The sequence below is a fragment of the Artemia franciscana genome, chromosome 13 (genome assembly GCF_032884065.1).
Source record: "Artemia franciscana chromosome 13, ASM3288406v1, whole genome shotgun sequence".
Taxonomy (NCBI): domain Eukaryota; kingdom Metazoa; phylum Arthropoda; class Branchiopoda; order Anostraca; family Artemiidae; genus Artemia; species Artemia franciscana.
In genome coordinates this window covers 21,159,762-21,172,837 of record NC_088875.1, presented here as the reverse complement: position 1 = coordinate 21,172,837, position 13,076 = coordinate 21,159,762, and the positions used below count along the sequence as shown (strand labels likewise).

Genomic DNA, 13,076 nt, shown 5'->3' with positions numbered 1-13,076 from the left:
ACGGTATCTGCGTAAACGAGGTGGCTAGCTTCGATTAAGGTTCGACAAGTTAGGAAGGAGTGTGCTTTGTAACAGTTGGAACGACATTATTGATTAAAATGGGGCTAAGATCGGGTCTTGCTTCATGCGTCAACTAATAAAGATATTACTGCTAAGGTGACTTCTTAGTCACATCCGCAAGAAGGTTTTACCACACCGATTCTGGAGGAGGTCGCAGAGGAGAGGGTAGATTCCACTTTTTACCTGAGAAACAATAGTCTGTGGGCATGCTTCACGGTACGAAACTTGTTGTGCCCACAACCGTGCATTGCATTTGATTCTTGGAAAATCAGCTCTTCAAAAACATATCAATACAATAAACAGACCGTGTTTGTCTATAGAGGTTGCAGAGCTTAGAGTTTTTACTCTTAGTAAGGTATAAGGTATAACGAGCGTCTGGAGAGAGCAATGGGGACATTGTGCTGAGTAACGTAAACAAGAATAGCAGCGATAAACGGGTTTCAGAACACGTTTAGATATAGTGTGGTTGCGTATTTATTAAAACTTATCAAAACTTAAATGTTTAACATTTAAGCGCGGCAAAACTCAAGCAATTAAGTAACTATTGACCAGATAAACCTACTTCTTTTCAAGCCGTTTATGACAATAAACAGCAGAGAATGATGCTTGTAAAAAGAAACTGAAAAAAATATATAATATTGGTAACAATATTTACTGAAAAGTATCTTCTTTTTGTAATTATTCTGAATACGAACAGTTTTGTGTTTTAAGTTAACCGTCGAATGTTATTAGCGTAAGAAAATTTACACAGTTGTAGAAAATTGAGAATATACCCCCCAAAAAGAGGCAACCCTATACGAGAAATTTCAAGCCTCAATATAAAATGGTGATTTCCCAGGGGATATGATAGCGGATGTGCGAATCAAACGAATGGTCGTGAAGCATTGAAAGAAGGCTAACTTGAACGAAAATTTGAAATTTTAGTGTTTTTTTTTTTTCAAGTAACGAGAACTATCATGCTGCAATAAAGTGACAATTTCTGTAACTGTGCTGTAAAACGGTGATTTTGGCCCAGACAGGATGAAAACGCTATTTAGCAAAAATCTGCTGTTGAAGGAAAATGGAACCTCCAGTATCTAATACCGGAGTGCCGCGTGCTGAAAAGTCCGTGCCTATGTATACAAATAAAAAAATAATAAAAGTAAAGTGCAAGTTTAAAAATTAACTTATGCAGATTATTCTGTATATGAGACCCCCTCCCTAACACTGTTTTTTACGCTAATGCTCTACTACTGCTTTACTAACAACATTTCGTGTGCAACAAGTATACCAAGCTGGTAAGTGCAAATGCTTTATCTACTGATTACTTTTGAAACAATTGAATTGAAAATGATATTACTTAAATAAGCCCTTCCATGTTTTGAGCATTTGGAAAAAAAAATTTAATGTTTCTTATGCTGGAGCATTTGTTGTTGAATTATCACGAGGGGGATAAGCGTAAATAGCGTTGTTTGTGCGGGGCAGCCCACCTTACATAAATATATATTTCTGTTCGTTACGAATATTAGTGTCCCTCTTTAATTTTATTTGAAGAAACTTGTTTTTCTAAATTTCTCTGCCTTTCAATATCAAGTCTAAGTTTTATCCTAAATATGAGGGGGACTACTATTCCCTCAACTCCCGACATTTGTACTTGAGGGCAAAAGCCCTTGGTTTTACCAATACATAAGGAAACATGTAAAGAAAATGATTTTTACTTCAGAATATGTAGAATAATCATAGTCAACACATTTTGCAGGGGGAGAACCATTATCTTCACTTCTTTCACTGTTATACAATTTTTTTAAACAAAATTCTGAAAAAAAACATAGATTCAACAGCATTTTTCCGTTTTCAAATAATATATATATATATATATATATACATTTATGTAATTAAACACCATCAGTGCCATCTAATAATTTGTCACAAAAACTTATTAATAGACAAATACTGAAAAATTAGGTTAGGTTTGGCTAGATTAGTTATTGGTGATTGGGTGTTGTTTATAATCGCTTTTCAAGACTTAGAGAATAGACACAAATAGTAAAAAATGTGATAGAAAAACTGGAAATACAAGGAAAATAGTGAAGATAAAGATTCTACCTCCTGCAAAATATGCTAACTAGGATTACTCTGCATATTGTGAAGTAAGAATTGTTTTCCTTAACGCGTTTCTTTATGTACTGGTAAGAATCCTAGGCTAATATCATACTTGAGTTTAACCTTTGCACAAAAATGCTTCGAAAGAAGAGTTCATTTAGGTGCATTTGCTTTTCAAAATAAAAGAGAATTTTTCCAAACAAGCTGGAATCGAACCCCGCTATTTAAAAACAATTGTCTCCGAAACAAGAAAGCAGCTTTTGCCCCCTCAGCACCCATGTTTTCATACTTCATCCTATATTTCCTCCAAATAAACAGGATCAGAGGTGGAATCCGTATTCATATAAAGCACTTCTGTAGTGCAATCTCTTAGATTATTATTAAAGAGCAATTAGGTCTTTAAACATTCGTTTGAATGAACCTTCTTTTTTCGGCAACACACGACCACTGGTTCGGTGCTTAAGAAACGTTTCATTTTATGTTTTTCCCAGAACGGATGCGTGTTTTTTTTGGACTTAATATATATTATTATGCCCATAGTTAGTTATATATAGTTAGCTATATACGTAATATAGTAATATTATAACATAATATAGTTATATAATACAATATAATACATAGTTACATAGTTATATAGTTATATAATACAATATATATATATATATATATATATATATATATATATATATATATATATATATATATATATATATATATATATATATATATATATATGTATATGTATATATATTTACCGTGAATGTTGACATTCACCGGTGAATCTCCGAAATACCTTTTTTTTTCTCCCTGGATTTACTGAGCGTTGTTAGTCAACTTTTTCAATTTAGTGTAAGGTTTGATGACGACAGGTTAGGTTAGCTTAGGTTTTTAGCCCATTTCTGTTATTTATAACCAAATTTAACTTAAACTAACATAATCTAACCTATCTTTAACTTTTACCATCATAGCTTGTATAACCTTCTACAGGTAGGCCATTCCAATCCTATCAAAACTAGGCTATTTTTTATTTTATTTTTCGTAATCATTTTTCTTCTTTTCATTTTTTATGCTTTTAATTTACTTGACATAATCCTATCATTATTCATGAAAATTTTTGTTTCAGTACTTGGCTATCCATCAAAAACCGGACAGGAACATTGAAATATCCACTGCTTTCTCTACTTTAGCAGAAGTATCGTATTAACAAAACTATACCATTTCATGAGTTGTAAAAAGATTTTCTTGTCGTAATCAATTTTAGTTGATCATGTTCATTTTGTTCAATTGAATTTGAGCATCGAGAAAGAGAGGGTCAGTTTGATAGCAGGATTGTGTTGTTTTTTCTTTTCTTTTGCTATTCTGTTTATTCTTTAAATGTCTTAAATATAAAGGATTTCAGTTCTAGGGAAAGAGTCATCCTGTTACAAAAAAGGTATATTTTACCGGGTCACTATAAAATCATAACATGATATCTATGTAGGGAGGCTAGATGTAGAGAATGGTCCCTTAATAACCGAAAGACCTTAGGAAAACCCTAATTTAGCGGCTTTTGAAATCTTGAAAAGTTGTTGACCTAGGACAGGTAAATGAGGCTGACAGGAATGAAAATAGAGCCGAACATCTCCCCCTGCAACGTGTTTTCAAGTTACTATGTCTATTCCTTATAAGTAACACTATAGCATTGCCTATTGTAAAGGCCATAACACTTCAGTGATTTCTTATTTCCAAGGAAGGGATGGTATTGTAAACTTTGGAGTAGGCTCATTCGACTGAAAATCGGAGGTTCTAGTACCCATTTTAAAGAGCCAAAAATGGTCCGAGTGTAACTAGCCCCCCCCCCTATACCCTCTTTTCCCTAAATACATCCAATACAAATTTTGAAGCATCATTTTGTTCCAAATAGTCCAAAAATAACAATAACTGCGGGGTTGATACAACCCCCAGAGCCCAGGGGCAAGTGCTGTAAGTTATGTCCTAAGGATATGTAAGTTTTTATGGAAGTGTGGTCGTAAAAACCTTGTTGGATGGTCATTTGTTTGGCAATTGGAACTTCTAGTGCCCTTTAAGAGTCAAAAGTGATCCGAGAGCAACTATCCCCCTCCGCATACCTTCTTTCAAATGCATCCGATCGAAATTTAGAGACAGTCATATAGTTTTTATAGAATGGGTGGTTGTATAAGCGAAGTGGGCACAATGTATTATTTACTTTTTATTTTCACAAAGGTACTTTGTATAAGAGGAATTGTCGCAGAACCTTCAAAAGGGGCTTCTTCGGTTGCAATTGAAAGTTCTATTGTCCTTTTTACTTTCTTAGCCTCTAGAGCAGAAACTAAGAGGAGCAGGGATGATGCCCCTCGTATCTTCTGAATACCAGAACATAATTTTTATTTTTCTGAAATAAAATACACTTTAAAAGTTTTCTCTTTTTTAACTTTGGTGAATCCAAAATTATCGAGATTTTGAGGAATGAAGTATATACATTAAACTGTCAATCCACATTAATTTTTTTTTTGTTGATCTTGGTCATGATTTATTTGTTTTATTTGATTGTGATTTATTTCTCATTTTCTTTCGACAGGATGAGACATAAAAACATAGCTCGAAACAAGGATTGTTTTCAGTGAAGTGTAAATTATGTTTTGATCTTAAGAAGGCTCGGGGGCGTCAGACCTGTTCCTCTTAGTTTCTGCTGGTTTTGAGTCGCTCGGTTCATTTACTGTAATTTCTATTTGTTTCGGGTTTCATTTATTTTTTTTATTGTGTTTTATGGTAGTTTTACACTTGCAAAAATTAGTTGACTTTATTTCTTTTTGTCTCTGGTTTAATGTAGCTCTTTCCTTTTCTTTGAAAATCTTCTTTTGTGGAAAAAGTTTTCTAAAATTGACATTCATGAGAGAAATAATTCTTCCAGGTTTCAGCAAAATTTAAGCACGTGAGATCCATGGCCTGGCTGATCTCCAATTGAGTGCCCTGTTGACGATAATCAGCATTTAATTAGACAAAAAGATCTTACTAAAGCGCTATGATCGCCCTTAAAGCGACATATTGAAATCAGTTTTATTTTGTAATATTTGAGATTAATCAAGCAATACTTAATCTATAATCGTTTAATAATTTACTAAACAATTATCTTTTTTTTTCAACAAAAAGCCTGATCAATTTTTGCAGTTTCAATTAAAAGTTGATTTTAATACCATGGGACGAGACCAGGTCCATCTATAGTTAACAAAAATTTGGATAATTCTTTTTTAGTATTGTGACATTGAAATATCTGTCAACATTCCACAATGTGTTAACATTAATATAATGGTATTGAATTGTACATATACTGCACATCTATAACTAGAAAATAACAAAATTTCAATGAGGTATTCTACCTCTCGTCAGCACCTTGCAGTAGCAAAATTTGCAATCCCATTGGAATTTCCCCACCTTAATGCGAAAAGATCGCCACATTTGCGAAATCGTAACTTGAACATTGGAAATCTTTGGATACGAGTCGATTTCCAGAACTTTTCTCGCAATTGGCTTATGAAATACAAATACACCTCTTTTCAAAGAATTTTTAAACATCTGCATTATGTGCAGTTCAGAATGGTATATATGTCTTGTAGTTTGGAAGGCAGTAAGTCAAACTACCTGTATTCAGAGTGTGAACTTTTCTTAGATGTTGTCAGATGGCTCACTATCTTGGCCATTCAATATAAATTTTAGAATCAAATTTTTAAACCACGACATTCATATGTGCATGGAACACATTTAACAAGTTTATTCTTTGAAAAAAATTGAACTGATTAGTCTTTCGAAAATTTGACATTTTTTGATAAAACTGAAGTCGGTTCTCCGGTACCTGGGCCGGGCCTGTGCCGGGATCTAAAGTCAGAGCAGCAAGATTACTAACTTCAGCATTCAAGAAATTTAACAAACTTGGATGCCAACTGCTAATTTTGAATGCTTACGAAAATCAACAAAATAATGCAGATGGGCTGCTTGTGTCTATGTATATTTAGGGTACGAATGATATCATTACTAGGTAAATTTGTTACGCTATGAAAACAGAGTTCAAATTGTATTGCAGAAGAAAACAGGGGAAAAACCTCCGTCGATGTTTTACCTCCCACCCCAAGAAGCAAAAAATATGAAGTTTTAAGAATTAAACTTTTGCCTTTGCCAGATAGTATCGATGGCAGCTCCAGCTAATATACAGGGAGATACCATCATTTCATGTAGTTTATTTGTTGGCTTCCAAAAGATACTAGAACTATCGAGTTGCTATACTAGCTTTAAATGTCTGTGGGACCGTAAGTTAGCAAGCAGCTACTCTTGGTTTAGATCCGAAGGGGCACCAACCCAGGAACTGAAGGTCTGATTATAGCGAAAACGATGTTTACTCAATCGTGTTAGTATCCGTTATGAAAAATAATTCTCGTATAAATACTTTCATATAGAGTAGTTTTAGCGTGTATTCTTCTCTTCAGAGTTGACTAGGATTTCTACTGAACAAAAAAAAAATACTTGCAATTTAATTAATTACTGAAGCTTTAAAGTTGAATCAAGGTTTTCAAGCATAAAAATGAAAGAATAGGAAACCTATGTCAAACACCAAGCGCTTTTAGGAGGTCTTCCGCACAATGACCTAGTTTTTCCGGGTCAGTAACTTTTTTCAGGTTGTTAAGCAACGGAGTGAACTCAAGACTCAACGCGACCAGCTTCATTCTTCCCTCTTGCAACATTGTTCCAAGCGCAACTAAAATTCTAAACTGACTTTCTTGATCACTACAATTTTCGAGTAAGGATCGAATTATATCAAGCATTGATGCTTTAGTTTCCATACTAAAATCATGTTGCATGTTAAGCACTGATATATTGAGCAACACTGTTGATAAGGCTATATTCAGCTGCTTCCTTTGGCTGTCACTGGAGTTTTTACAGTTTTCAATGATGTCGATAACAGTAAGAAGTATTGTGTCTACTTCGGGCAAAATGATTTTTTTTCCAATTGTACTCGTGAGAAGATTAGCAATGATACGAGTACTAAGCATGACATTCACTACACCAGCGGATGGAATGAAATATTTCTTCAGTAATTCAATCAAACCTAACGGTGTTAATGTATCGACAAGTTTTTGGGTAAAATTTTCTTCGATTACCGCCAGTCGGAGCAAATCTAGGACAGGAAAAATGTACTCTGAAAAGAAAAGCAAGTTAGTCTCTTACAAATAGTTTTAATCAGAATAAATAATTTAAGACTACCACTTGGGGCTACGCAACTTTCTTTGATTACTTTTGTCAAATAATTTTTTCTTTTTTCGATATTAATGCTAAAATACTTTTTGGCACAGAAAAAAAGAAAAGAAAAACGACCAAGCAAAGATTCTAGGCTTTCGATATGTACATGTCATTACTATCCTAAAAATCCTGGTCAGCCAAATCATTTTTTTCCTTAGAGTCAGCAACAATGAAAGTAATACCATAGGACACATAGGCGGCATAACAAATACCACAGTAACTGGTGTATTGAAAGATTCCACGTTCAAATTGGTTTCAAATTGTTATCTCTAGTCTATTATAAACTCATATGTGTATGCTTCTTAATTTTGGCTAGATTATTTTTATTTTAAAGCTGAATTGAATTTTGAGATTTTATTGCCGCTTACAGCTAAATACTAACAGATCCACTGTGATGCTTCCATAGCAGAGCAAAGCTATTTTCTAAGGGAATTATTTGTTAGTGTACAAGTTATTATCAAGCAAAGTAAAGAATTTTGCCTGAAAGTAGTCTTGTTCTGGAGAAACTTAGTTTAGCTTATGTTACTAACTTAGTTTAGCTATATATTCCTTCCCAATTATCCAAAAATATCACTTTTTGATTTATTTGTTTATTGAATCGGGATAGTAGTGACAACCTTCCCTTAGCTTGCTACAGACATCTGGCGAATGCTTGGTGACTCTCACCTCTTTTTGAGGGACAATTGTTGCCTGACTATGAGGGCTGAAGCCGGCTGGTGGGGTATTCGGAATGGGAGAAAGACGATGGTTGAAACTTTGATGCTACCAATGGAAAAGAGGCAAGAAAAGGATTATGAAGACCTATCTCAGTTACCAAGCCCGAGGGGCATCAATTGCCCAGCGCTATTGGTGCAATATTATTATTCCTTTTGGTGTGGTGACAACAGGCCTTTCTGGCCTGAGCCTCAACTCAGTTTTACAAGTCCACACACAACAATCATAATTTATTTTATTAGACATTACGAACTTGGTTTAATTACACAGCGTTCACAAGTATATCTAGTATAGACATATGTGTGCCGAGTGATGAATATTCTAGTCACTTCTTATTCGCAAGTAAAATTTGATGCTTGACTGCAACAAGTTAAACCCAAGAATCCAGTTCTAGACTGTAGAGCTCTGTGTTCAGAACTTCTAATTTTACTAATCAGGAAGCTTCATTTGTCATTATATTTATCATTTACACTGAATAGTGGCGTTCAAAGCGATTTCTAAATGTGTTTCTATGACGAAGCAAATGCATTACCAACCAAATTTACTTGGGCATGGAAGTCTTACTGGACCTGTAAGTTCTTTATCAAAATTTTGGTCTAAAACGATTATACTCAGGATAAAATAACACTGAATTTTTCACAAGATTGCATTGGCAAGCATCAATCCAAATCTATAAAAAGTATATATATATATATATATATATATATATATATATATATATATATATCATGAAAAGAGAAATCACCAATGCTACAGCACAAACACAAAAAAAAAAAAAAAAAAAAAAAAAAAAAAAAAAAAAAAAAAAAAAAAAAAAAAAAAAAAAAAAAAAAAAAAGGAGACAGAAGGAGAAAAGGAAGACTGTTTTCCTAAATTAGTGATTAATATAGACCAGCACTTGAATGAGGCCTTAACCCTACTCATCCATACAATCACATAGGTCAAACAGCATAGCCACACACAATCAACCATAAAGAATAATCCATGGACAGGCAGTCATGTCGTCAATAAGTATAAGTCGTCATTTACCAAACCATAGAAAAAATAATATAGACAAATAATTCAGAGGCAACACCCAACATAAGGGCTCATCAGGAGAATACACTGGCCATATATATATATATATATATATATATATATATATATATATATATATATATATATATATATATATATACATATATATGTAAAGATCTGATGATTGCGTCTGCGAAACCGCACAACAAATAAATCCTTTTTGAGAACAGAATGAGAACGGAAATCGTTGCCAGGTTGAAAGTTAGTAGGAATAAAGAAATTTGAACTGACATTTGCTGGCACAATCATGGTAGAAAATGGAGAGACAATTTTACCTTTTAATATCTATATACCTTTAATAGCTCAAACTTTCAATTAAATTAATTATTATTTAAATTTTACAAGTTTATTACGGTGACAAAAACCCAAGATCGACAGAACGGCAGTCACTCCTCTTCCATCCAACCCTTTTCAAACTGCCAAGACTACATACAAATTACTTAAAGCATTTTATGGGAATATTGTTATCTTGCCTAATCTAAGATTTCCAGCGTTTTTCTTACTTGCTTCATTTAAAAATTATTTTAGTAAAAAGTAGATTTTGTTTTACCAAAAAGTTAAATGTTGTATTTCCATTTGTTTCGATTAAATACTTTAAATGAATAACATTTCGGAAATTTTTCAATTACCATTCTTAAAGGGACATAATCAGGTCTAAATGGGGTTGAAAGGGAAGCAGAGAAGGAAAAAAATAATCATGAAAATCTATAAAGCTAGTGATGACACTGTCTTTACAGAGCAAACAGAAATGCAAACCACATAAACAATTAGGTGGGTTATTGGAGAATGGAAAAATTTTCCGAAAATTGAGGTCAAAACTGCAACAGCCATTTTATGCAGCTTTCTAAGGTTATTCTTAAAGTTCAAAAACACAACTAATGTCCAAAATGAAATATTTCATTACTACAGCTCATTTAATAAGAGTGATAACAACGTGTTAAATCAACTTAAGTTGTGAAACTGAACTAAATAAACCTGTTTTCAGGGCCCACACATATTAAATTTTCCTAACATTGTTGGAGTTTTAACAGGGGCGTCAGAGCAAAAATTTTGACTCCTTGTTGTTAACTCCCTTTCCTGTTCTGGAAATAGTATTTTTGCAGAACGTTAATGCTCAAAGAAGAGAACAATAGACTCAAAATCCCACGAAAATTACATTTCCCATTGCGTGCAAAGGTTTCATTATGTGTATACACTTCTGCAAAAATTTCAATGAACAAACCGTAGATACGGTGTGGTACACTAATTTGCATGTAAACCCCATGTTTGATATTTGCATATGGTTTCATTTAGCACGCCAGAAATAGCCCATTACGACCAATAACGAAAGGACCCAAGATTGGTACATATCACCTTTAGTACTTCACGCCTAAATTTACAAGATTTGTTTTTTGTGAGTGAAAGAACGAAATGCTTTCCGTTAAAAAGCAGAAACCTGTTCAAATACATCATGAATATTACAAAATTACTATTACAATAAATTTCGCATTTTTTCCTAATGCCGCCAATGTTTCTGCTGAAAAAAATTTAACGGAAGAAGATCAACGGCAATAAAATGTCTATCATTCTACTTTTGATATTAGCTTTGCACTGGAGTTTAGAAAAAATATTAGTAGTTAGAACAATCAACACAAAAAATGCATGATAAAAGTTTTTTGTTTAAACCCAGCTAGATTAATTGTAAAACATTTCCTCTGGTTTCCTGGGAAATGCAGTTTTATATGCAAAAATTATAATTTTTCCATTGATTGCTTAAATCAGCTCACCGTTAGGCCAATGCATCGTTGTGGCAAGAATTGCTAAAAGACGATCAGCATTTGTCTCGCTTGTTCCCAGCATTAATCCTTCCAAAGAGTCAAGGGCATCAGAGGTGACAGATAGTTCAGAGGGTAATTTGGCATTGAAATCCTTCAATTTAGCTGTAATAAAGACGTGTATATTAATCAGGGCTGGGGACTAGTCGACATTTAAGCGGTTTTAATCGTTTACTTAATGGAAAATGAAAGTTACACTGTAGATTAATATAGATTTTCGACTTGAGAGGTCTTTTCAAAGATAGTTGATTAGTAAAGCAAACCGATTTCTAACAACGATATCTACTACGCTTCAAAATTCTGTTTTCTTTTTTAAAGTTTTTGAATTTTTGTAATCCCCTGTTAAAATGTATACGGATATTTTTACAATTACCATCTGCCAGACCCTGGCACGCGGCAGGCTTCTATATATGGATTCTCAACGCTTGTCTCCTAACCGCAGACATTTTGCTGTCTTTTCATACTGTCGTCCTGGCCCCGGCACTTGGAACGCAGCAGGTTTCTATACATAGATTCTCATTGTCGCTTGTCTTTTAACCGCAGACAGTTTGAGATAATTTGCTGTCTTTTCATACTAATGTCTTTTCAAAGATAGTTTATTATTAAAGCAAGTCTGATTTCTAACTACGATATCAAGTAAGATCTAAACTTTTGGTTTTCTTTTTTAAAGTTTTTGAATTGTTGTTATTCCTTGTTAAAGGGAATAAAAATATTATACAAATATTTTTACAATTACCAGTTTTTTTTTATAAAAATATGACGAAAATCCATTATTCTCCACTCTTAAACTTATTTTATGAAATAAATCGTTTAATGTCATATATATGCCAGCTGTATTCTTAAAAACACCCATATACTCAAATACTGTGTACATAACTGCATAACAACTAAGCATACAGATGTATACCCAACAATATATGCTTAATATCATTCACGGAATAGACGCATTATCATAATATAATCTATTGAATAGACGTAGGCTTGCATCACATATTTTGATAGACGTGTTAATAGCCTATTAAACAAGAGGACAAAACCAAAGAAAAACTAGACCGACGTTGCCCAGGCAACGTGAAGTATTGTGGCAACCTTTGTCCGGTTTTGCCGACTAAAGTGTTGCGAGAGCAACACTTTGGTTTTGTTTCTTCGCTATCGATCAGTAGCCACATGATCAAAGGCTATTCCTCAGCGTTGAAAAAGCAACAACAAAATAGTATCGAATGAAGGGACTAAATTAACTTTTCAATCGTAGACATCGTGATGGATGGAAACTCGGAACAATCTCTTATATAATCTAGTCGGTATTATAAAGCTATCCCTAACTTTTCAGGATCAAAATACCATAGATGACATTCTATTAATTATTACGAAACTATCTCATTGTTTTACATTCTCGTTGGTGCTTGTTTCTTCACTATCAGTTAAATGATGAAGTTGTCAGCCTATCGAAGTTTTTAAAACGGTATGTTCAAACGAGAACGCAATCAGTTATCACATGACCAAAGGCTATCCCTCAGCGTTCAAGAAACAACAACTACAAAATAACATCGAAAGAAGGGACTAAATTGACTTTGCAGCCAGTTGAACTTTATCCTTTTCAATCATAGACATCGTGACGGATGAAAACTTGGAACAATATCTTATATAATCTAGTTGGTATTATAAAGCTATCCGTAACTTTTCAGAATTGAAATACCATAGGTGACACCAATTATTACGAAACTACATCATTGTTTTACGTTATCGTTTGTACCCGTTGCGTAAACACTTAATACTGTCAGATTGAAAGAGATCGAATACAATGGGCACCAGTTTGTACAAATTTCTAGCCCAAAGTGAACAGATTCTTACTTACAAGTCCCTCTCCTGTGATAGACATCAAGTTCACCGGAAACAAATAAATGGGTACACCAACTAGCAAAAGTTGCAAACCCCTCATCGCTGAAGATGATTGTAGCCCAACAGCCGATTATTACTTACAAGACTTCTACATGTCTTACCACTGGAACCAAATTGGTTTAACCATCAAATATACCGGAA

The 13,076-nt window shown here is 33.6% G+C and overlaps 2 protein-coding genes across 2 annotated transcripts in view; both read right to left on the bottom strand.

Moving 5' to 3' along the window:
* The window catches only part of LOC136034648 (elongation factor Tu-like), a 235,032-nt gene that overhangs the window by 53,683 nt on the left and 168,273 nt on the right, over positions 1 to 13,076 (bottom strand). The window lies entirely within an intron of this gene.
* The window catches only part of LOC136034645 (phospholipase A-2-activating protein-like), a 42,254-nt gene continuing 35,827 nt past the window's right edge, over positions 6,650 to 13,076 (bottom strand). Inside the window, exons 10-11 of the mRNA XM_065715946.1 lie at positions 10,989 to 11,141; positions 6,650 to 7,330 (exon numbers count right to left, since the gene is read on the bottom strand). Of these exons, the coding sequence (XP_065572018.1) occupies positions 6,738 to 7,330; positions 10,989 to 11,141 (746 nt within the window). The 3' untranslated portion in view covers positions 6,650 to 6,737. The remainder of the gene's footprint in view (positions 7,331 to 10,988; positions 11,142 to 13,076) is intronic.